The 25,524-nt window shown below is 39.8% G+C and overlaps 1 protein-coding gene across 1 annotated transcript; it reads right to left on the reverse strand.

Moving 5' to 3' along the window:
- Positions 1 to 251: 251 nt before the first annotated feature.
- On the reverse strand, positions 252 to 21,690 carry sf3b3 (splicing factor 3b, subunit 3). Its single transcript, XM_082540725.1, has 27 exons — positions 21,538 to 21,690; positions 20,856 to 20,983; positions 20,345 to 20,500; positions 19,880 to 20,050; positions 18,224 to 18,396; positions 17,878 to 18,019; positions 17,384 to 17,496; positions 16,976 to 17,113; positions 16,003 to 16,106; positions 15,758 to 15,923; positions 15,534 to 15,629; positions 15,081 to 15,153; positions 14,515 to 14,666; positions 13,463 to 13,618; positions 12,389 to 12,544; positions 10,853 to 10,996; positions 10,436 to 10,558; positions 10,071 to 10,225; positions 9,672 to 9,846; positions 9,004 to 9,209; positions 8,294 to 8,450; positions 6,631 to 6,756; positions 4,741 to 4,953; positions 4,499 to 4,597; positions 1,841 to 1,984; positions 1,595 to 1,699; positions 252 to 1,480 (listed from the first exon to the last, which is right to left on the reverse strand). Exons 2-27 carry the CDS (start codon positions 20,923 to 20,925, stop codon positions 1,340 to 1,342), a joined length of 3,654 nt encoding a protein of 1,217 aa, XP_082396851.1. The 5' UTR covers positions 20,926 to 20,983; positions 21,538 to 21,690; the 3' UTR covers positions 252 to 1,339.
- Between the last annotated feature and the right edge of the window lie 3,834 nt (positions 21,691 to 25,524).

Here is a 25,524-nt window from a genome sequence, read left to right on the forward strand (position 1 = left end):
ATCTTTTCTCCTCACCTTGAAGTTGAGCAGCTTCACCTTGTTGAGTCTGTACTACACGTTTACAGAAGCCGTCAGCTGATCGGCACATCAACTACAGCTTTGCGTATATGCAGTCATGACTAATCTTAATATCGGGCCTCCAATGTGTTGATGATGACAAAGATTTAAAGTCACACATCCTTTATCAAACTGACGCTCTCCAAACATACTAAGGTGAAGAGAATAAAATAAAATGATACAGACGCTTGGCATTATAAAGAACAAAAACAACTTTATTTACAAAAACAGACCACTGACCTGTCCCACAATCCCCCTAAATTCAGTGACTACTGTGGATTGCTATGTCTGTGGCTGAGGTTGGGAATTTACTGGACTGACAAGAACAACACCCAGTGCAAACCTTCAGTATTTTTCCACCAACTCCACAGAACGGCGGCACTTGTTGGACTGCAGGCTGCAGCTTACACACTGTTAGGTGTCAGCTTGTGTTAGGCTCCCAGGTGTGAGTAAGCAATGTGCTTTTTAATGAGCCTGGGGGCCAACATGACATCACAAAGACAGGAAGGGTTTGGGGCTGGGAAATTTTATACCATCTGGGACAATGGTATGTATGTGTCACAACAAATTATTCCAATTAGCACAAATTAAAATGATATCATTATAAAAAAAAGTTTCCTGTGGTCAAAGCTGGAGGATACACAAATGAAATATTTCAGAGACAGCTTTGTGTACATTAGACATCAACTAGCCTTTCCTACTAGGGGGAATGCAAAAACTCTTTAAATAAAAAAAAAAGATTTTCTTCCACGATGACTGACACTTTCTAACTGTGATCTCTTTGTGAACAGAAAAAGCGATCAAGCGTGTGAACTCTCATACAGCTGTGCCAAATTCTGCTCGCACAGATGTAAGTGTGAAAGACACCAAAGCTACTGCTCAATGTTTAGAGAAACAACAGCTTTGTCATGTTTCCATGTAACGTGTCTTTGTGGTGCTGCATGCATGGTTTCTGTAGTTGGAGGTGACAAAAACCTGACAAATTCTCAGTAACTGACCCGTGAAAAAGTATGTGTGTCATTCCTGTTCACGCAGCAGCTAAATGCTCACACACTTGAAAGCAGGTTATTACATCACAGGTGGTCAACGTGAGACACTTACAAGCCGAGTGGCTTCTTGTAGGTTTCCATGTAAGCTGGTGTCTGCTCACAGTAAACCGCATAATACCTCATTCTGAATCACTAAAGATGACTCGCAGCTGGGAAAAGCAACGATCTGTGGGTCCTGAAACGTATGCATTGGTAAAATTCATGTGTGTTGTGCGAAATGTCCGTGTGTGAGGTTAGAAAGCGTAGCGAGTGCGAATGTCCTCCAGCTTCTTAGAGACTTCGGGTGGTGTTCTGTCCAACTCCTCTGCCACACTTTTTTGCTTGTGAGGGTCCATGCTGTTAAACTGCTCGCACAGATCTCCATCAATCACATTCTGGAGAAAATGACAGAATTTGTTTTTGTTATCCTCAAATATTTTTTAATAAACAGGTTCCGCAGTTGAAACTATATTATAAAAATAAGACGGATGTGTAAAAACAATCCCAACCTTGACTGGGAAGTAGTAGGATCTAAAGCTGAGATGGTCTCTGCCACAAAGAGGAGGAAACTCTGAGCGCATATGCATCTCTAAGTGCTGGAAGAAGTCATGATCCTGTCAGACGAAATAAAGAAATCCGGGGGGTTAAAAAGAGAAGGAAGAGAAATCGGGAGGACATTTGAGCCACACAATACTACTTTAGGATCATGCAAAGTGTGCATGTGTGTTCACTTAAATGAGATCTTAGTGTTTTACCTCATGTGAAGTGAATGGGACTAGTATGCCGATGCCTCCAGACAGTGTGGTGTAGACCAGGGACTCTGAACCACCAGGAATCAGAGTAGTCTTCTGCAGAGATAACACTGTCTCTCCTACATGGTAGTTCATTATTATCTCAGCCTGGAGAGAGAGAGAGAGAGAGAGAGAGAGAGAGAGAGAGAGAGAGAGAGAGAGAGAGAGAGAGAGAGAGAGAGTGTGAGAGTGAGAGAGAGAGAGAGAGAGAGAGAGAGAGAGAGAGAGAGATATGTCACCTGAGGCCATTTTATCTCCGAAGATTGGCTGCATGTGCACATAAAGCACATTAACTGCCAGTCTGAGTCAAAAATTGGTCCTGATGGTTTAATCTGATAACCGTCCAGAAACCACCAAACCAATGATGATGATAGTAATCAGAAGGTACTGTGAATACCAAGGGAGCATTGTGTAGTAATAAAACCTCAATATTAGGCTAATTAGACCACATCTGGGACTAAGGAGGGACAAGCAGAGTCGAAATGACCTCTGTACTCCACAAATAAGTCAGAAAGCTGTGCAAAGAAGACAACAGCTTCCCTTTACTTGAACCTGTAACGGTTTATTTCACCTGAAAATGTTTCATACAAAGTGTTTGACCACTGCAGCCCCAGCTGTACACTGGATTACAAAAATCTACACATGCACAATGGATGTCAGGTCAATTTGACATCAACTTTCTTGTATAGTGATTCACCAGGCAATGGACAGAGCGAGTCATCTATCAAAGGGAAGCTCAATGGATCGATTCCCTGGCTATTGGATTGCATGTCAAAGAATCCTTAAGCAAGATGTTAGAGTGTGCAACTGATATAAAATCTTAGGTATAGAAAATACTGCTTATATGAATCTGCGTGATTGGGTGAATGAGCCTTGTAAGGAAAAACGCTTTGAGTGCTCAGAGTAGAAAAGCCTCTACTTTGTATGGCATATATCATGTATGGCAGCATTTTGGCCGAGCCACGTGACTTGCCGGCTGGACAGACGCATAGACAGACATCATTTTGCATAAAGACAAGTCAAGACATCCACACCCATGTCTATATATAGATACGGTACATTTCCAAACTCAAATGAATCTATGCGTGCAGTGTGCACAAGCAGAAATAGCACACACTGTGTCACAATGGCAACTGGGACCAGCTCATAATGACTACACTGGAGGGACTTTCCCAGTCTATGTGCTACCTAAACAGTTTCTGACCAGGATTTAAAATGTGGGATGAGTGATCCGGTGTGTTTCTCCTGTGTGTGCGCGGCTTGTGTTGGTTGCATTTGAGAGTAGGTTAAACTTGTGGTTGATGGTGGTGTGTCTGCGGAGGTTGGAGTGGCCAGGGAGGCAGATTAGTACACCGGGCCAGATTTCAGCACTGGATGAATGCGATGTAGCAGAGGTCTGTCTCAGTTATCCCACCTAAAGCCACAGTTTTCTGCTTTGCCTCATAAAAGTGTACACTTGCTACTTGCAGGATAAACATCTTTGTACTTTGCAACCAATATTAAAATACCACATTTAACACTAATTTCTAAACAAATGGTAAGGTAATTTTTTTTTTTTTAATAATTCAACATATTCTCAAAAGATGTAGAATTAGACAGTATCCATTGCATCAATATACTTTGCCGTAATGTAAAGCTCTTAGTATAGTAAGGGTTGTGTTTGCAGCAGCTTTCAGTTTCTCTTTTTGCAGTTCAGATTTGGTTTAAAAGAGAGCAAAACAGCACAGGCCCAACAATGAATGAAGTTTCAAAGTATACATTTACTTAATGTTAAAATATACGTTTTACATACACAGCCTTTAACATCTCATCTGAACCAGTCCTATTATTTTAAACATCAGGAAAGTGAAAGTGCTTTGATATTTTCTTCAAAAATGCAGAAGCCCCTGCTACATTCTTTTCTACATGACTTACTGTATATTTTATTATTAATATTTTAATAATCTCACTTCTGGTTACCTTATAAAATACTGGCTTATATCCCCTTTTAAAAAATATATTGAGATATCATTTGTGGCCTATACTGCTCAGTCACAGAAAATGATGAACGATTGTTTAAATGTTTAAGTAACTCTAAGCTTTTTTTTAAAATTTGAAGCATTAACCCGATGCACAAGCCTGAAGCAGGTCTGAACAGACAATGCATGTTAAATCTAAATTGTTCTTTCACTTTGAGGTCAAGCTGAAGACCTCTGCTCCGGGGCAGCAACAGCTGTCAAGACTCATTTATTTGTTTCTAAAGGACTGCGAGGCACTGGCACGACATCACATTTCTGAACTGCTTACCCTCCATCCCACCTCCAGATTCCTCAAATTTGCTTACCAACCATTGCTCTCCATCCCACGCACAGACTTGAAACCAAGTTTTACAGTCATTGGTCCAAAAGTATGGAATGGTTTACCATTAAGAACTTCCCCATCCCTTGATGTTTACACAAACTCATCGAAGACCCACGTCTTTCCCTTAAACCTCTTTAACCTCACTTTTATTTATTATCTGTTGGCATCCAGAGAGACAATGTCCTTTTTAATTCACTCACTTCTCTTTTTTGAGTCTATGCTTCATCTGCTCAGACACACTGTTTAATTCCAGAAACGTGAAAAGGTGAAGCATATGTGTACCTTCTGTGATGCTCCATTGAGGAGGCCCCTGTCCCATAGAGCCTTGTTCCCAGTGGGGTCTTCATCCACATCATCACTTGTGTTAGGGGGGAGACGCACCTAAGCAAACCAAGGACAAAACATGGAGACATTACGTCATTGCAGAAAATTTTGTTTAGGGCTGATGGTCTTGATGTTTTCTGGCTTTATTCGCCCACAAAAATACAATACACACCCCCAAACACTTCTCGCCCTTTACTTACGATGCTGATGTTCCCAAACTTGTCAGCAGCAGCCATGGTGTCATAATCGAGCAGACAGGCCGTCGTCACCCAGCGGGGATATGTGTCATCAGCGAAGATGATGAGCTGGTTCTCATTACGTCTGTAACGAACCCAGAACAGACTCTCCTGGACATCAGACACGATGACACGCTGGCCAATGGTGTGGATGCCAGTCACCAGGTTGGGAACGTGCTACAAAGAGTTAGGGAGAGCAGTGAGGTACACTCAGTCAAGTGTTTTAAAAGAAAATAATGCAATCTGGACATGTTCCCCAAGTGGTGTCCTGTGCAGCGCTGTGAAAAATGACTTGCTCACACTCATTAAAACTTCTCACGTTACACACTACAGGATGTAACCATTAAGGGAGGGACTAAATAGACTGGAAACAATTGTTAAAAGTATAATCCAGAGGGGCTATACAATGCACATGTGTTTATGTATGCACTGTACTGTATGGTATTAACTCAACTGTCAGCTACATGCATCTTATCTGCAACACAACACTCAGGCAGCAACACTGCTGCACATCAGCTGTTCATTAATTAGATACAACATTGGTCTTTACTGTTTACGCGTTAAAGTAAAGTTGTTCTGTGTGACTGTTAAAGCCCCACAAACTTAAGGAGTGCAATGTTTTTCCCCTTTAAACACGTCCAAATCTTACGTTTCAAAACAGACCGCACTATTTTTATATCCTGTTACACAGAGAAGTTTCAAGGCAGGCTGTTAATTTCAACCAAAACGTTCTGGGAAAAATGTTTATGCAAAAGCGTGATGCATCACATACACTCATGAAAAAATTTGCTCTACAGCACAACAGGTGCTTCAAACCTCTAAAACCTAAACACAAAGTGTCTGCAAACAAAAACTAGACACCCTCACACTCAGTCTTGACCCCGTTTACAACAATTACTTTGCTGCATTGAAAACACCCTTCAGGTGGTTTGTTCTTTATATAAAGGCACCTCTGCTTCTTACAAAACGGTGCAGTTTGCTTTGGTTAATAAAGATAAAGGTGTCGTGCCATTAGGAACTTTGAAAAAGTCCCTGATGGCTAATCTGGAACAAATCGGCCATGCACCATTAGATAAAACCTTTTCTTTTCTTTTCACAGGAAGGAAAACCCAGAGTGCAAACAGAGATAAAGCTATCCACATACAGATGAAACTTTTTTTGAAATTGGTTTCAAAGAGTTGAAATAAAAACTATTTACCAGCAAGTTAAAGTATATTTGAAAGTTTTAATAAATAATCATCTGTACTACAGTGTTGTTTTTAACAAGATTAATTAATAAAGATGCAGGTCTGCAATTGAGATTATTGACTATCATTTAGCAGTGTAACTATTGTAGTACGAATGTCTTGTATTGTGATTCGTTTTTTCTGTGTCACTGTACTGAGCACCTGTTGTGCTGGTTACACAGCACATGTTCAAATAGAATATCAATATCTTCTGATGTTTCTTATGCTAGCTAGCTTTGTGAAAGCTGTAATATCTGTTTAAACCATGCCCGTCTGGTGAAAGCTATAGTCAGATGTGTCCAGTAAAAAGTGAACTGGATTTTATTTATTTATTTTTCATGATGACACTTTTTGTTTCTTATTCTGAAATTAATAATTTTATGATGTAAGCCTGATTACATCCCGGATCGGGATGCTTCTGCTCATCAACTCATTGATCATGGGTCAGGTCAAAGTTGGCTCCTTTTAGTAAATCTTTAAAGACTAATTCTTCATCGTCTATATTTTCAGATCAACTATATTCATCATCTCTATAAAGAACCTTTGATAGAAAGTGGGATTCGCAGGTGGAAGAGAGAATATTTATATAGGGTGTATAGATGTTTGTGTCCAGACGTCCTTGTCTTACCTTGTTCTCACACTTGCGTAGCAGCTTCTTTTTCCCCAGGTCGTAGATTCTAAGCAGTTTTCCCACTCCAACTAGGGCTCGTCCCTGGAATGGTGCGATTGCCAAAGGCACGTCCTCTACTGGGGTCTAGAAATAAACAAAACAATCTGGGTTCAGATAAAGATTGAAACAGATACAGAGCTTTTTAAAGAAGACGAAAGGAAGTCTCACTAAACACAGTTTTAGTCATCATAAGAGATTGTAAGACAGCTACAGTGAAATCTGCCTGTGGTTTTAGATTTACTACAGATCCCAGCTGTTTATTTTTAACATGTTAATTTTTTAACGATTTTCTTAGAAAAGCACTTCTGAACAACCGCATAAACAAACTCTTTACCTGTTGAAACATTAAGAAAGTATTTTGGTAAATTATATTTCTCAAATAAGATTACACCAGTCATGAGTCAGAAATCGTCAATACTTTCCCTGTCTAAGATATGCCCAAATTACAACTAAAACGCAACTTGAGAATCCAAATTTCCCCTCTGGAGAGTGACTAAGAGTGTGTTGTGAGCTCAGACATCCTGGACAGGAAAAACCTTTCAACCCGGTGCTCTGCTTTCTCCGTGGCCTTCAGCGGGCCTGTCACAGTTTGATGGATATTTCTAGTTTATTGCCCTGTCGGAACATACACCCAACGACACAGCCATCTCAGAAAAGTGCGTCTGCCTACATCCAAGATGCTGTCATGACTTTGCACTCAGAAATGTGTCATCTTATTGTGCATACTCTGATATCTCTGGTTATATAACAAACAGGGAAAAAAGTGAGTTGTGACCTGATAGAATCATCTAAAATATCAAATCTGGTTAAGTGGTCGGGAAATTCCTGATACCACTGCGAAACACAACACTCATGAGTCATTTCCCCTGTTAATCCACATCAGGTAACAAACGTATGTGGGCTGATTCACCCTGATCGTCTCCACCCTGGTGGGGTTTCTTGGGGAATTGCCCAGCGAGTCTGTGACAACTGGGACAGCAACAGCTGTGTTTCATCCCATCATCAAAATTTTGTATCAGTCTGTCTTGCTTCATGCATTCTGAATAGACTTTCCTCGAGTCCAGTCCTCGTCTTAACATCTGTCTCAAATCATGGCCTGCACACAGTCCCTGGGTAAGCGCAAAGGTGATAAAAGCCAACATCTCCCAAAGAAACCGTATATACATCTTTCTGACATCTGTAAGTCGCCTGTCACACTAACTATTTTCTTCAAACTCCCTTGGGCTGTGAATTATTTTTATTTACTCAGCCTTTCATGATAGAGCTGCACTTGCTACAAGGTCTGAACGTCCTCTCCAGCTGACTTGCTCTGAGTACTGTTACAGCAGAGTGACAGCGGAAATCTTTTGAAACCTGCACACGTGCAGCTGCACCAGAAGGCCAAAAAACAAAGCACAGCACCTAAGCATTAAATTGTTGCAGAGCCTACAGAATGAAATGTTGATTTGCTTTATGAATCAAACTAAAGCCAAATATGACACAGACAAGCACTTTTATGCCGTTTACATCAGTATTCCCCAGTATAAACAGCAAAAGATGAGAGTGAATCAGCTTCAGCCTAATAAATATTCAAGGAGAAACAAGCTTAATAAAATTATCCCCTAATGTCACTGAAACCCACCTTGTGCACAAACTCCAGCTTCTCCCCTCCACTGACGAGTCGATATGTGTAGATGAAGCCGCCACCCACTGACCTTGGGTTGAGAATCATGTCTCTGGCAACACCGACCAGGACGTACCAATCGTCACCCGTGTTGGTGAATCGACAAGCGGCCACACTGAAAAACACCAAGTACAACATCAGACCCACCTATATACTATATTGCTAGTTTAGATTAGTCACGCTAATCATTTAGAAATATATTAACACAAAATATTAGCTATAACCTTCAAAACATGGCCAACAATACTGTTTTATATCAGAAAGTGATGCTTTTGATGGATCCAGTAGCCTGCCTTCCAAAATCACAAATTTTATTACCTTTTAATTCCATACTATGGGCATCATTTAATCTTAATAAGCATTTTGCTGCATTAAAAAAATACTGTGCCTGTTTTCAGCAGCTGTTGATACAAATCGACACAAAGTGTCGTTTTGAAAAAGGTTAATTTGTCACCAGGTGAAACCGAAGAACCTCTACAATGGCAGCCCAAACTATTTTCACTATGTCAACGGCTGATTAAGAAACAACACTGAGTATTAATGAAGGGCTTGGAATTTGGGAGGCTCACTGTCCATCAAAGAGAAAGGCATAATAAATGAGAAACAGCCCAGGGTCAGACTGTTTAACCTCACTTAAACCCCACCCACCCATCATGAGTACTACTCACCTGAACGCAGCTTCGTTCTGTTCCAGCTGCACTTGATCCAGTGTTGAACCTTGTATGGGATTAACCAGCCGCACTAGTGAGGCCCACTGTCCTGCGCCGGCTTTGGGTGAACCAAAAATGGCTTCTGGAAGATTTTCATTTAGGAATGCAGCAGCCATCTCAGCAGCCAGTTCTCTTTCATCCTCACCTGCAGCTTCTACCATCTCCTACAGTGGCAAAAGAAGGGATGTGATTTTCTGTTTATGACATGTTGGCAACTGTTATTTGAATAAAACCAGCCATATGAAAATGATATTCTAGACTACAAACTGTGATGGGAATGTCTGCCATCACAAAGATTATTAATTCATAATATAATTATCATCAGGGACAAAATGCCATTAAACTACCAAATTCTACTTCTCATTATTTCTACTGTTGGGTTTATCAGTGAGAAAAACAGTAAAAGGATGTCAGGAAAAATTCCTAAATATAAAAGTAGGTTTATAATTTAATAAACCTACTTTTTTAGGCTCTAACCTGGAAAAATAACTCACACAGGAACAAATTTCTGTTCTCTCTTGTTTATACCCGACATGCCGACTTCTTGCCCTTAATAAATTTATTACTGAGAGTAACCGCAGACAGATGTTAACACCACTAGTTGGGTCACAACGATATAGTCATACCTCAGCCATCTGTTGCTTTCTCTGAGCTTTGGTGGCCTCGGTGTAGGCGTTGTGGTCAGTTTCAATCAAAATGAGGTTGTTGGTCTCTGGGTGGATTACAAATTTCCTGGGAGTGTACTGAAGTGGGAAGGCCACTTGGTTGAAGACGGCTCCAAGTTTCTCTAAAGCCAAGATTCTACCAGGCAGACGAGCACAGGTGAGATTTATATAAAAATATATTTTTCGCCCTTCAATAAACTTTTCTTTCTGCAGATTTATAAACACTTTGAACATAAGACGTTTAGAGTTATTTAAATTGCGATAATACATAACAGATGCTGGATTTCTTCAGTTTGAACTCCATTACACAAACAGTGATGCCTATGTTTTACAAAAAAAATGCTCTAAGTGCATCCATACCTTAGAGTATTGGTAGAGATGGCCACTATGCCTTCTGGACATTGCTCAGAGGCAAAACCAGAGGCGTACTCCAGAGTCTCATATGAGAGAGGAGTCAGATGGAAACGAGACTGGTAAGAGTAGCTGAGCCAGGAGCGACTGGACATTGCAAGCACCTGTCAGCAAGAGAAAAGACATCAATTAATCAATTAATTTATAATCAGTGATGAAAAACACAAATTTATTTTTAAATCTTAAGGTTTGATATAAATATTTCTGACTTAATATGATCACAAGCATAAAAACTGACAAAACAAACAAAATTTTTGTAAATGCACATATTTGTATTTATGAGCTGATTCTGAGTAAGCGTTCGAGTTACATACAGCTTCCTGTCCTTGCATTCTGACTCTGAACAGTTTAACAGGTCGTGATCCCAGGTAGCGTGTTCTGGTATCTGACAAGTCTCCAGTCACTGGGTCCAAGACAGTCCTCAGAAGCACACCGTTCTGAGAAAGAGGAGCAAAAACACATTAGCAGAAAACCTCTACATAAGCTGAAATGTATAGCAACATGAACTAACATAACAATTGTGACAATCTTTGCTCTGGACTGTGCTCCCTGACTGCTAATTGATCAAGCATGAAAAACATTATCAGTTTGGATTTTAGGTACAAGATCGATCTGAACTCATGCCTGTACACAATCCCTGTATTACATTTGGTTTTACAGAGCTGTGATTTAAAAGTAAAATGTCTTCAACTTCAACATGAAACCTGAGATATTTAAATGTGAAAGAATACCTGAAGCCCAATATTAAGGTAGAGAAAGCCTATGGTTCCTTTGTCTCCAAGTTCATCCTGTTTCTCCACCCCTCCCATCTCCACGATACACAGACTCTCTGGCTGGGCTGGTAGGGCCTGCATACTCAGTGGCTGCAGGCAGTCCTAAACATGGTAAAGTTTCAGGGGGTCAGAAAAATAGCAACATGCAAAGGAATCCGAACATTACGTTTTTGTGTAACAGCACCATTCAATTGTTTAAACGTGCACGTAAACAAAAAAGATTCTTATCCTGTAATCGTTTTTAAAGTTTTTAAAATTTACACTTCTATTGAAATAGTTAAGGCAGACTTGCAACCAGACTTGCTTACACGTTTTAAACAGGGAAGCAGAAATCTCCAGTTAATGTCCAATGAATATTTTAAGGTTACTGGTCATCTTAAGAGGCAGTAAAAGTGGTCAGACAACTTTCATGTTGTACAAAGTTTTCCCTAAAAGAAGGATGTAATTGTTTCCTAAACATGACAACATTACTTTGTACTGACCTAATAAGAAACTAAGATTAATTTAGCCTTAAAGGGATTTATGCCAATCATTAATTAAGTTCCCACCACAGGAACCTTTCCTGGATAGTAGGGACTTTTGGAGGGACTGTATTTTCACACTGAGCATCACTGTCTAAACTAAGTTCTGTAGAAGTTAATCAGCTAAAACATCTCTGTTTTTTGGGATTATTTACTGTCAGCAGGTTCTGCAGAAGGCTGCTGAAATTGTTGACATTAAATTAATATTTATCTCAGACGCTCCCGAGCCTTCAGGGAAATCCTATAATTAAAAATCTAGCTGAAGTATATTTCCAGTCATTTTTACATTTATAAGTTTACCAGGAATTTTTAAGTGGTTAACAATGGATTCCTTCAAACTTGGGTGCTAAACACAGGCTAAATTCTGTTACTCATTCTGCACAATGGGAAAGACCTGAGAGTACAGTGACAATGTGCAAATTTGGCTGAGCAGCACAGTTTGGTTTATGAATATGAGAAAAACTTTTCAACAGTTGAAAATACCCATTACCACTGCAAGGGCAATAAATTAAGAAACTAGAAGCAACATGACGTCCTCATTTTTAGCCTGAAAGGGCATGTGCATGTGTGTGCGCGCGTGTGAGTACACACTCTGACTCCACATACTGTGAAGATGACTGGCAAACGAATTTCTGTAGTGCAGCAGATAATGGATACTAGCTTTCAAAAGTGAACACAAGTGCCAAAATTTGCATGTCTGTCCCCTCAGAGCATGAAAATAGTCTTTGCTGTCAATCAACAATAAACTGAACGGTCAAATGTTACTAGGACCAAAACAAACCTCTATAGGAACAAACATCAAAGATGGCAAAGACATACCCAAAACTAAAGTACATGACATCTTGTTCGGATACAAGCTGTCATGGGCTCAATCACATGCAAGCAGATAAACCAGCAAAAGCAATTTCTGAGCAACACCTCCAATTCGAAACAAAAAAGGGTCTCATTGATAATCTCTGTGTCAAGCTCATACCGAAGGATCCAGGGAGATGATGCGAACAGTGTTGTCAGCTAGCCCAACAGCCAGGAATCGGGAGCGTTGCTCACCAGGAGGAACGTTGGCCAGGCTCATACAAACCACATCTGCAGACATCTCTTTCCTCTCTGTGTACTCATTCAGCTGGCCAGACTGAAAAAAATCAAAAATGAAATACAGACAGCAGCAGGATTAATAAACAGATTTTCCGTCACCTCAGTTCAGTCATCTTCCTCTATTCAATATGGAACCTGAGATATTCAATATTAGTGTTAGAATTAAATCATCAGATACTCTGCAGGAAAATAAATTAAGTGAAGCTAATGATAAGGCAATTTAACTGTGCAGTCAATTGTGAAATTGCCTTTTATAAAATGAAGTGCTGAATAAGGCCGTCAAATCATTTGACTGATTAACCCCAAAAAAAGATTTCTTTTCTTTTTTTTTTTTTTTTGGGGGGGGGGGGGGGGGGGGGGGGCACTGGGCCTTCACATAGTCTACATAAAGCTCAACGCAGTATTTTTGTGAAAACCTTTTATTACAAAGCATAACTAATACTTGTTAAACACAGCATGAAAGTGGAAACTAGGATTCTGCCAATGGACAATATTCCTGAAGATTGATGGCAGTATTTCTGTCTATTGTATTGCTTTTTAATTAGTACGCAGTATAACTGTAACCTTGTCAATGAAACACTTCACCGTGTGTAGGGAAGACAGTGCAGTGCGGAGCAGAAACAGGTGATCTATTTCACACAGTAAAGATAATCTAACTATAGGCCGAAGGAAAAAAAAATTTTTTTAAAAAAGAGGAAATTTTCTCTTATGACCACTATTTACAGCAGCCCAAATCACTCATTGCTCTGAACAAGGAGAAAGCTGTTATAGCCTATGTTGTCTCACTTAAAGCTGGAGGTGATGAAATAGACTCTTCAGTTTTGGATTTCTTCACTCCACCAACAGTTTTATTTTTCGTGCACATGCCACATTGTAGGCATTATGGAGGCTGAACAGAATGTCAGAGGGGCACAAGAGGATGATCGGATAACACAAAAATAATCTACTTCCTTACCGGGTCCATCTCAAAGTAGACCAGCTCCCCACCAGTGAGGGCGATGACTACTTGCCGCTGGTTCACAGCACAGCGGACAATAGTTTTTTTACCAGGAGTTTTCCACTCGTTCACACGCTTGTCTGCTCGGATGTGACGGATACCATCTGGGTAAACCTGTATGGGGGAGGGAGTGAAAGAACCACAGAGGTAAGATGGAGAGAAAAGACAAAGTACTAGATTGGGTTGATGATGAATAAATGGCCATCTTTGTGTAATTAGATGAATTAATGCATGAACTGTATTAATTATTTGTGCTTAACACACAAAAAGAAACTGATAACATAACCTTTAAAATGTACATCATCTGCTAAACAAAAACTAAAATAAATTTCGAATTTCGAAATGCTTCCTTTGATGCAAAGGAAGGTTTTCGTTTAGTTTTTTAGAAATTATTGGAATTATGATAAAATGCAATTATCAAAGCTGCTCATTTCAAAGAAATTTCATTACTTTGAAATTTCTTTGCAATGTCTAAGGGTGTTTTTACACCTATACTTCGTTTACTCTTTACTCTTACACGTGTAGCTTTTACCCATGGTCTGGTTTCTCTTCACACAGAGCGAGTCATTACAAACCACTTGAGAACGTTCAGTGAAGTTATTGGCCAGCTCATATGTTTGGACCAGGAGCAACAAGAATACAAAATACAGGAAGTGCTGTGTTCTGAACTATTTGAGAACATGGACAATTTATATTCATTTCACGGCTGGTTGCAAACCCATACTGACCTTTGCACGTCTACGGTACCCTGCCACATCCCAGAATGCAAAGCATATTTGGCTATGGGAAGCTCAAACTTGTAACGTGCACCTGAGCAGCTCAAAGTTGAATCATGTTCACACAATAAACAAACTGCTCACTCGGAACTGGGCAGAGAACACCTGTTCTAACATTGTAACAAACGAACCCCACCATGTAAGAAAATAAGCCACAGTTTGACTTAAATGGACTAAATGGCACAGTGGTGAAAATACCCAAAGGTGATGTGCAGATGAGGTACATTTACGCACCTGTACAAGCGCATCTTCACCCAGGAGTGAGCAGGAGAGAGTGGGTGTTGTTCCCAGAAAACCAGAATCTGTCACTTCTTCTACAGTCTCACCGATGGACAGAACCAGAGTGGCATTGACGAAAGAGACAATAATGTAGGCATCGAACTCATCTAAGAACCAGAGTAAACACAGTATTGATCAGAAGAAAAAACAAAACAAAATTACTAATGGCATTGAACACACAAGTTTGGTTGCACACTGTTTCAGTAGGTGGTTATATGTTAGTTTACTTTAATAGAGTCAGCAAAGAAATGTTCATCTCCAGCATGTACTGCATGCGTGTACTGCATGCGTGTACTGCAGCGCCACACTGCTTCATGTGGCTGTCGCATCACAAACATAGGGATATCTGTCAGGGCAGCTGCTCCAGCTAGTGGTGAGTGGCTCCCTAACATCTTATACTAAACAGCTAACCAGTGATGTACATTAACATAACAGGAATATGTTTCACAGACTTTTCTTACTTTCAGCATGTTTTATAACCTTGATTAGCCACACACATCCTGGAACAAGAATATTCTTACCTTCTACATGTCTGCGTACAGTCCACACAGCATTGGGGTTACCGGGCAGTTCAGACACAGCCATCTCTGAAACCTGACAGAGGCGGAGAGAGGGGAACAGACAGGGTGGGGGAAAGAAAAAGAAAATTGAAAGTTTATCATCATTACAAAGACAAACACAACAAACCATTTTTAAAAGCTCATCTTCACAGTAATGGAAGTAAGACATTAACAGGGTACAGCCAACATTGTGAGCGTAACTCAAAGGCTGGGAAAAACGTGACACCAAGCTAACAGTCGTTCAAAGTGTGATATGAAAAGAAGGCTTTGTGTGTTTGCTGGAATCAGAGATAGTAAAAGACTCTTCAGTATTTGTTCAGAGAAGAGACATGAAAAAACTCATCAATTTCACAGCCAGCAAAGTACATGTGTGGGCTTTCTCTAATTACGTTAGAAAAAAAACAGTGTGTGTACCTCCAGTCCGTGCCGAAGGACCCTTAGAGTGGACCGGGGTCCTCGTCCACATGATACATAAAGCTGAGGTGTGTCCTCATTGGCCAAATCAGCAATCTGGAAGAAAGTAGGAAGAGAGTAGTCAATGAGCCAGAAATGTTCTGGTTTAAGATTTAAGAAAAAAATCTGTCTCACAAGTTCAGGCAATTAGATTAGTCCCCATGTTCATCTGACAGGACACTCACCTGACAGGACATGATTGGTGACAGGTTCTCCTGTTCATCCACCAGCACAAGATTTTTAAGTGGGCGTGGCTGAAAGAAGAAGGTGTCTCCCTCTTCCAGCGGCATTGCCGATGAGAACTCGGGCTCATCATCATCATCACCCAAGTGGGCAATCTGGTAAAGGTAACTAAAGGAAAGAGAAATAGAGGTTAATCAAAGACTGAGAGATACGAAAAGAAACACTTGAGTTTCTGTTTGCAACCTACTGGTTTCCAAACTCTGAAGACACAAAGAGGAAGCCAGTCTTCAGGACGCACATCGCTGTTGCAACGGGAATTGTGTCAAAGTACTTCAGCCTAATTTCTGTGACCTAAGAGACAAAACAAGCATCGTTTTTTATTACGGGAATATGTAATGAGCATAAATAGAAAACCATCCATCCAGTTCCGCTTATCCTTTTCAGGGTCGCGGGGGGCGCTGGAGACTATCCCAGCTGTCATAGGGCGAGAGGCGGGGTACATCCTGGACAGGTCGCCAGTCTGTCGCAGGGCCAACACACAGGGACAAACAACCATTCAACACTCACATTCACTCGCACATTCACACCTAGTGGTAATTTGGATTATCCAAATAACCTATCCTCACAAGCTGCATGTCTTTGGACGGTGGGAGGAATAGAAAACCGATAATGGTAAATGGCCTGTATTTGTATAGCGTTTTACTTAGTCCCTAAGGACCCCAAAGCGCTTTACACGTTCAGTCATCCACCCATTCACACACACATTCACACACATAATGACAAAAGTTCAAGAAATGTTAATGAAGAATTTAAAAGTAATCCCTGCTGAGAACAAGAGTATTTGCGTTTGCTACTTTCTTGCTAAGCTAATGTCAACACGCTACAGATTTCCCTATAAAAGTAAAAGAGTGAGTTTATAAGCATTTGGCTCTTTTTGAAGAAGCTGAGGGAGCTAATCAAATTGAAAGTGAGCTTTTAATAAGATGAGCCATGAAAAAGAAATCGAGTAAAAAGCCTATTTTCAGACATTGGATAAACTGAGCAATTACATAAACTGGGCAGGATAAGATAAATACGACATGTTTATCTAGTGTTTGTTAATCAAGCAACTGTGATTCTAAGAAAGAAAAAATAAAGAAAAAAAACAGAAGCTGGAAGTGAACATAATTAGTCCCATTAAATAAATTTGTTAAAAATGTCTAGTTTCCATCCATCCTTACCATTTCTTCATCAGTTTCTAGAGTAACCTTAAAGATGTCTCCCTGCTCAGTCTGGGCCAGAAAAAAGAACATGGACTTGGTCTTGTGGGTAGCTGAGCACACAAATATCATGCCACGCTCTGGGTCATCCAGGTCGTTCTGTGGGGTGGAGCAGAAGAGAATGTGAGGGAGGATAAAAATAGACGTTTATGCAAAGAACAATGTGGGACTTGCAAAACAACCAAAATTCCACATGAACAGAGAAAAAAATGTTTAAAATCTACTTAGTGACTCACAGCTTAAAATCAGGTAAAGTCTCACGATGTGTACTGATGTTATGATGCATCAAAACACACTTAAAATCTGCACAGGAAATCCTGTACTATAAATATTTGCTTTTTAATGTGCATTCCTGTAAGAAGGACTCACTCTACGCCGTGGAATGGGACAGCGAATGTCAGGCTGGTCTCCAAAATTCTTGTAGGTGATGTAGTTTTCAGAGCAGATTAAAACCCCACTGGGCCCATCAGAACCACCAGGAACTGGAAGCATTTAGAAGGGTTGTCATTTTTAAAAAACATAATGATGAAGGAGTAAGAATTTCAAAAAAGCACAGTAATCTCTATTTTACAACATAATGCTTTCTTTTAATACGACATCTAACGCTGTGTTATTGCGTTGGTAAACTTTTGTAGAGATCAGAGAGGGTGAATCTTTCTCCAGTGTTTCTCAGAGAAGAGACATGACAAACTCATCACATCTACAACACACTGATGTAACAATTCTTTGTAACCTCGCTGCAATAATTATCTTCTGAAAGCAAATCAATTTGTAAAAATGTTGATATTTCAACTACTCCCTACCTGATGAATAACACTACTGTTGTTTCCTTTAAATATGACCAACACTACTCAAATGCTCACCAGTTATGAGGAAATTTCCATGTTCTTCCAATGCCTCGCTGTACTTGCGGACCACATGGTTCAGGCCGAGATCCAGCTCGTAAAAGGTGAGCGTCTGTTGTGTGTTGGCAGCAGCTTCTCCTGTTGGGTCGTTGTCAGCTTCCTGTAGACATTAAACACACTTGATTATTCTGGTAAACAAACAAAACATGACTGGTTTTTTTTCAATTAAAGTCATGCTGAGGTCAGAGAAGTTAAATCTTTCTCCAGTGACAGTCAGAGAAGAGACATGAAAACTCATCACACAACAACAGTTCAGTGTATGTGAAATTCAGCAGCCCTGCACGTTTGTGCTTTGTGTCCTTACCTCATAGTCCATCTCTAAGCAGGCAAACATGGGATTTTCAAACCCAACATCGACTCCAACCACATGGTAGACCAGTGTGTTTGCTTTATGGGCTTCCAGTGGAGAGGAGATGGTCAGTCTCGCAGCAGCATCTCTGTTCAGAATATACACCAGCTTCTGTTTCTCTATCGCTCCTAGTCAGATAAATGACAAAACATATTGTGTGCTTCATTTAACTGGTTTAATACAACTATTTATATGTGTGTGTATATAAATTTTCTTCAGGATTTAAACAATAGTAACTCAGCACACATTAATTAACATCATAATTGTTCCACAAAACACTTCTATCAAGGTAAAATTTTCTGATGTAGAACTACAAAATTTATAGCATTTGATGCTGATTTATTATCTTAAGCACCTGTAAGGCTCTTGGGGTTAGGTCAATTATAGCAATATTTACACCACTGACATTATACTAACACACCAAGGCCCAAATAAAAGAAAAATAATCATCAGTCTATAAACCAAATTACCATCTAAGCTGACAACCTCTGTCTTTGCCAATAAATAAATGAATAAATAAATAACTGTATGGAGCCACAAAACATATTATAAAACCTATCAACTTTGCAGGTTTGTTAAATGGATTGGATTTATATAGCGCTTTTCAAGGCACCCAAAGAGCTTTACAATGCCACTATTCATTCACTCTCACATTCACACACTGGTGGAGGCAAGCTACGGTTGTAGCCACAGCTGCCCTGTGGCAGACTGACAGAAGGCCGATGGCTGCCATATCGCGCCATCACCTGGCCAACACCAGTAGGCGGTAGGGTAAAGTGTCTTGCCCAAGGACACAACGACCAGGACAGAGAGCCCAGGGATCGAACCGGCGACCTTCCGGTTACAGATACGCTTCCCAACCCCCTGAGCCACGGTCGCCTTAAAATGCCATGTTTTATTGTATTTGTAAGATCATAAAAGTAACTTATCACCAAATGGAACAATTTTGAATTGGGGGAGAAAAAAACAAAAGAGGCATCTGTTAGTATGTTTAGGCCTACTTGGGTACATAGATGTTACAAAGCTATCCAGGCCCACTTTGCTCAAATGCAAGTAGGACTCAAAGGATTCAAATTAAACACAGCCTATTTTAACAACAAATAAATTAAATACCACAGTAAGTTATTTAAAAATCACTACAGGCCAGTTTGTATAAAGTCTTGCTGCAAAGCCTTCATGCAGTTTCAAAGCTGCAGATTCACACACACTGTATAAACCTAAAAAAAAAAAAAAGTACATTAGAATAAATACCTTTAAAATACATCAGTCTTAACTGATGGACTCTTTTGGAGTATATAGTTTTTGGTGTTGGTTTGTAATGTAAGGGTTTTTCCTGGCACTGAACTGGCTTTTTCGTGGTGACTACATCCAACGCTAAACACACCACAGCAGATTACACACAAAATCCTAGCAGTGTGTATGATTAAAAAAAAACCCATTGAGCTCTTGCTCTTGTTCACCTTCGTCAAAGAAAGGGTGCTCATCTTACGAGAGAAGGAAAATAGCAATATAAAAAATAAACAGTGCACAAACATCTGGATTCTGTCTGATATGATGGACTCTACATAATGGTCTAATGCTGATTTCATGCATACTTCATAAAATTCTCACCTATCATTACAGCTCTGCCTTTTGGGTCAACAGCAAGGAACTGTCCAGGAACAATACGGCGGCAGCCGCTCTTCCCAAATGTTTCCTGGTGGATCTTCTCAAACATATTTTTTGATGGATGATACTCCAGGATGACGATACGACCACTGTCACTCCCCACAACAATGTAATCTAAAAATACATAAATATCACTTAGAAACGACGCCAGCCTGTCAACATTATATTAATTATGAGACGGTCATGTAATTAAAGCTTAGGTAATGAAAGCCAATGGAGGCCAACTTCCCCTTCTAATTGTAAATGAATAAAAAAAGAATGCACTACAAACAAAACATTAGTGTCAGACAAAAGATTTAATAAAAACCACTTAAAAGAAAATTATTAATACATACCATTTAATCTATGCAATCCATGTTTAGAGTTACAAACACATGTATGTGAGTGCATATGATGTCATTTCTGTACCTTTGGTTCCTCCAGTGAGTCTGAAGGCCATCAGGGATCTGATGATGCCAAACACTTCCATTGTGAGAAGAGTGTGCACCTTTCCTGTGTTGGCATCTGGCCGTAATAATTCCAGGATCTTTCCTCTGGAAACAACAATCTCCTGCATCTTGGTTCCTACCAAAACATAATATCAGACATATGATGTGGATATTTTTATGGTTTTCCCTGAATCCTGCTTCTAAAAAAGCATTTTGTGATATTTCTTTTATGTATTTTTTAACCATGAGAAAACTATGCTTTACATTATCTCCATCAACATACTGAGTGAAACACCATGATAGGATAAACTCTAAGGACTATACAAACACAAGAAAATATACTTAAATAAAACAATTAATGCTAATTAGTGCTAATTCTCATAGAAATTGCAGTTAAAGGCTTCTTTGACAATAAAGGAGGGGTACCAAGCTTTGATAAATTAACCATGACCTAACCAGACATAAAGCAGTGACATCTGGCGCAAATTCACCTGAGAAGTTTCCATGGATGGCATGGGTGATGCCGGTGGCACGCTGCAGGGTGATGTTGTAGAGAAACATGGCTTCCACTCGAATCTTATTCAGAGGAAGCTGAAAGAGCGCTTAACCCGGCTCAAAACTGTAAACAAAGAAAACCAAAAGTGTATTTACAGTAAGGAATCAAGAAATTGGAGACCACTGGACAAAGTCACAATAAGCTACGCGGTCGCACTGGTGACAAATGAGGGCTCTTCAAACTGAGGTCAGCTGTAGTGGGACTGTGGAGCAATATATAGCGACTGCACTCATCACAATATTGCTATGAAAAGTTGGTGGAGAGGTGTAGCGTTTGCTGTACACAAAATCCTACGGCGCCGCTAACGTTAGCTAAACATTAGCTGTGAGAAAATTAACGTTCACCGGACATTTATTTACTACCTCTGTGCTTGTAAACCGTGCAATAGGGGTCAAGAATTCCTTTAACACGAATTTAAACTACTCAAAACGATCGTTTACATCAATCCAACAGTATGAGAACATGGCCCATTCATACAAAGCGCCACTTCTGCTTAACGTCCCCCCCCCCCCTTTTTTTTTTTTTTGCTATATTACTTTAACTAGTGCAAACTTCACACACATAAAACATCTGTTTAATTGCGGAAGAGATGCAGTTCTGCAAGATATAATATTTACCGGTGTGTTTCGTAAGATGACTCTGATTTCAGATGGATAAAGTTTCATTTACGAAAACTATTTCCTTGAAACCCTGAGAAGCCGACGCTGAACCGCCGTTGGTGGGTCCTTTGCCAGCCAAACACGCCGTCGCAAGAGTTGACCTACACAGTGCCTGACGGAAATGAGAGACTGTAGTACTGCATTGTGCACAGCAGATGACGACAAAGACCTCAAGATTAACGGAATTATCGCGATTGGGCGCCATAAGAAAAACAATATCTGTAAAATAGTTTCCCACTGCATTTATTGCCCCTGTCTTCTGCACGCTTTATCATGATAGCACTCTACACTCTACTACACTATTTAGTCGAAAACAATAAATAACCCGTATGCTTGTTGCACACCAGAAAAGAAAGACAAAATGTAGAAAATAAATAATTATGTTTGTGTCCTTGATATTAAGTTACATTTAACTTAATTAAGGAGCCGTTAAGAAAAAATTAGCAGGATTTTTAAAATGGGGTGGCCCATAGGAGGGACGTGAGACAAATGCAGGGAGGTCCAGCAACACCAAGGTAGGCAGAGATGATGGAAAATCAGAAAATAAAAGCAAAGTAAAAGCAGTTTGTTAGGTTAGTTATATAATGATCATTGATATACACAGACGTACCTTCATAAAAACGCATTAGGAGATGTCACAAATCGTCCTAACACACTGTATGCTCTCTGTCCCTTTAACACTGTGCTGTAATAAACTAACAAGTGTTATTATTGAGATGTTACTGCGGGAAAAGCATTATTGTAGCTCAATGTTGAAGCTGCAGTTTATAACGAAGGATTGCATGTTTTCGCTGTAAAACACGACAGCGTATATCAAACTGTGTGACATTTGCCACCCACAAAACGCGTTCTACATGCAATTGCTCTCGCTTACGGCCATATCACCCTGAACACGCCCGATCTCGTCTGATCTCGGAATCTAAGCAGGGTCGGTCCTGGTCAGTACTTGGATTGGAGATCGCCTGGGAATATCAGGTGCTGTAAGCTTTTTCGCTTCTACACACAAACTGCAGAGTGCGCTGATGCTCACTCAGTGGCGACAGCATTGGCTTTTGCTTTGAAAAAATACAAATGACAGTTTAAACACTGAAACTAATTTGAGCTGCTTTAGCTCATTCTCTAGTAGCCTACATGTTTGCTTTGTGAGTCCTACACAAACAGCACTTCCACGGACGCTGTAAGGTCCAATTCTTCCTGCGTTATATCAGCATCGCTGTACATGCACAGAGCGCCAGTACATGTTTTTATGCACATGAACTCGATAATAAACAATTAAAAAATGCATTTATATTTGTACAGTTAGTGGGGGACTAGGTTATTGTTCTTCTCACAGTTTCAGTCTGGTAGAGAAGTGTTTATTTCTCAATCCCACTGTGAGCCTGTCTGCTGCAGGACCGGTGTCTGTCAGACCAGCTTTCAACTCTGCACTCAACAGTTACCTCGTTTCATATAACTCATGCAATGTGAAAGCCCTTTTTTCTGACAGTTGGAGCTACAACTGCTACATCCTCAGATTGGCACCATTAAACAGGATACATCTCTAAATTAGAAAAGGATCATGATTGAGCGAGTGTACAGTGACAACAATATACCTAGCACAGCCGTTTTCATAAAGCTAAAAACTAAACTTCTCTTTTGAACAGAAAGTTGTTACTTTGGTGCCATTACATTGTTTTTTAAAAGTATGGACAAAAAAAGTTTTATTTTATACTATCAAGCAATAAAGAGGTCATTGTTTAACAAAAACAGTTTTATATCTCCATGTAAGAGCTCAGGATCTCAGTACATTAATATTTCTATGACTGAATTATTCATATATACATGTGTGTGTTTTAAGGACTTGGATAATCAATAAATGGAAAAAGAATAAACCAGACAATGAAACAATAATCTTTTATGAGTGTTTATTTTTAAACCAGCCAAAATGATTAAATTAGAAACTAAATATAACAGCTGCTGGCTATGCTTCTAATTTCTGGTTGATATTGTAGTATTCTTTTAGGCTGGACGTCCAAATTGGGTGAGACGACTTTAGGTTTGAATGGGAGTTTAATTTGAATACATTTGATTTATGTAGCAGCATTTTAAAATAATAATTGTTAAATATAATAAATAAAAGACCTTAAAAATAATAGAGACAAAACCCCAACAATTAAATAATCCCCTATGAGCAAGCACTTGGTGATGGTGGGATAGAAAAAACCCTTTTAAGAAATGTTCGGCAGAATGAGGCTCAAGGATGAGCAACTGGTTGGGGATGACAGAAAAGACAAAATAAGAAAAAAATCAAGAGCATACGACGAGGACAAGACAAAACACATGATGGGAGGAAGAGGACCAACGTTACTGACACGCAGTAGTGATATATTAACACACTGAGTAAAAGACAGAAGTGCTCAGTGCATGATGGGAAGTTAATGAGCAGTTGTGGCCTATAACAGCATAACTAAAGGATGGGACAGGGTCAGCTGATCCAGCTGTAGCTGTAAGACTGATCAAAAAGGAAAGTTATGAGTTTAATGTTAAAAGACGAGAGCATTTCTGGTTAAACAGGACAGGGACAGGAAAGCTGAAGGGTCAGCCTCCCATTAGACTCATTAGACCTCACCAGAGTGAACAACTTTCTCTGCAGCAACACTACTCATAACTTTTATTCACACCCTGTCCTGATACTTCTATTTCATCTGCTATCAACAATAACCATACACTATTATTGCAATCTATACTACAGCTCAAAAGTCTGTAGAGAATTAGAAATGTCTTATTTTCTGACAACAGTAAAAATCGTTTAGATGTTTTACTAAATTAATCAGAAGCGTAAAGAAATATAAATAATTAACGGTAACATTTATCATAAATCACAAATGAGATTTAGTGGAATATCTACTTAGTGTTGTTGAGACTCTCCGATTCTTTTTGTCTTGGTAGAGATCACGCAGAGATGTTTCCAAATTTCACACAATCCTTTTATTACCCATTTTCCTTACAGATGCATCTGGAGATCAGCACACTGCATCCTGTGCAGTCCTACTCTAAAGGCTGATCTGAAGAGTTTCACACAACAGCTACAGTTATAGTCTCTGGTCTCCAATTTCTACAGTAAATCCCCCACAATGGAAAAACACTGGTAAAGTGGCCTGGGGTGCTGACACCCTGACCCCCATCTCCTTTTAAGGTAATGTACATTGGCAATTGTCTGCCCCTCACCCTCAGTAAATCTTGCTACTGTCCTGTGTTTGGGGGTTAATTGCCCCACTTCACTGCACCCCAGTTCTTTGTTCCCATCCCAGGACTATTTTCTATTTTGTAATCTTAAATCCTATCAACAACAAAATCATACTACGACACACACTAATAAACTACATTCACTATGACCTCAATACCTATTACACAGTCCATTATTTCTACAGTGTACTGTTATGAAAACAACAGAATGATGATGAGACACTGTGGTAAAGTCTTACAGGTATATTTGCAGATAGTTATCAATACAGGATAAACACTGTGGGCTCCAGGAGACGGGGCAGAGGTAGGGAAGGTTGTCTGGAGGCACACTCAGACACTGTCACAGAAGGTCATGGAGATCCGTAACACTGAAACGTCTGCACAGAAACAAAGAGTGAGCAAAGGCAAGAACTGATGGAAAATGTGACATGACTGTGGCATAATACGTTACCTTGGTACTGCAATGATCTGGTTGTTTAGAAGCCAGCATGAAGACCTCGTGAGGAACAGGCGAGTAATCAGCTGATTGTTCACAAGTGACTGAGGGACGGGAAGGTGGAGGAGCATCCCCTAAAAAAGACAAGCACACGGACAACAACACAGGCATACACCGAAAGAGGAGAGAGAAAGAAGCAGGCCAGCAAAAGAGAGCAAGGGAACCATGACATCTACTGAGGCCCATTTTTATTTGATACATCGTATCACCAGATGTCAGTTTGT

The sequence above is a fragment of the Aulonocara stuartgranti genome (assembly GCF_965226115.1).
Source record: "Aulonocara stuartgranti genome assembly, chromosome: 7".
Lineage (NCBI taxonomy): Eukaryota > Metazoa > Chordata > Actinopteri > Cichliformes > Cichlidae > Aulonocara > Aulonocara stuartgranti.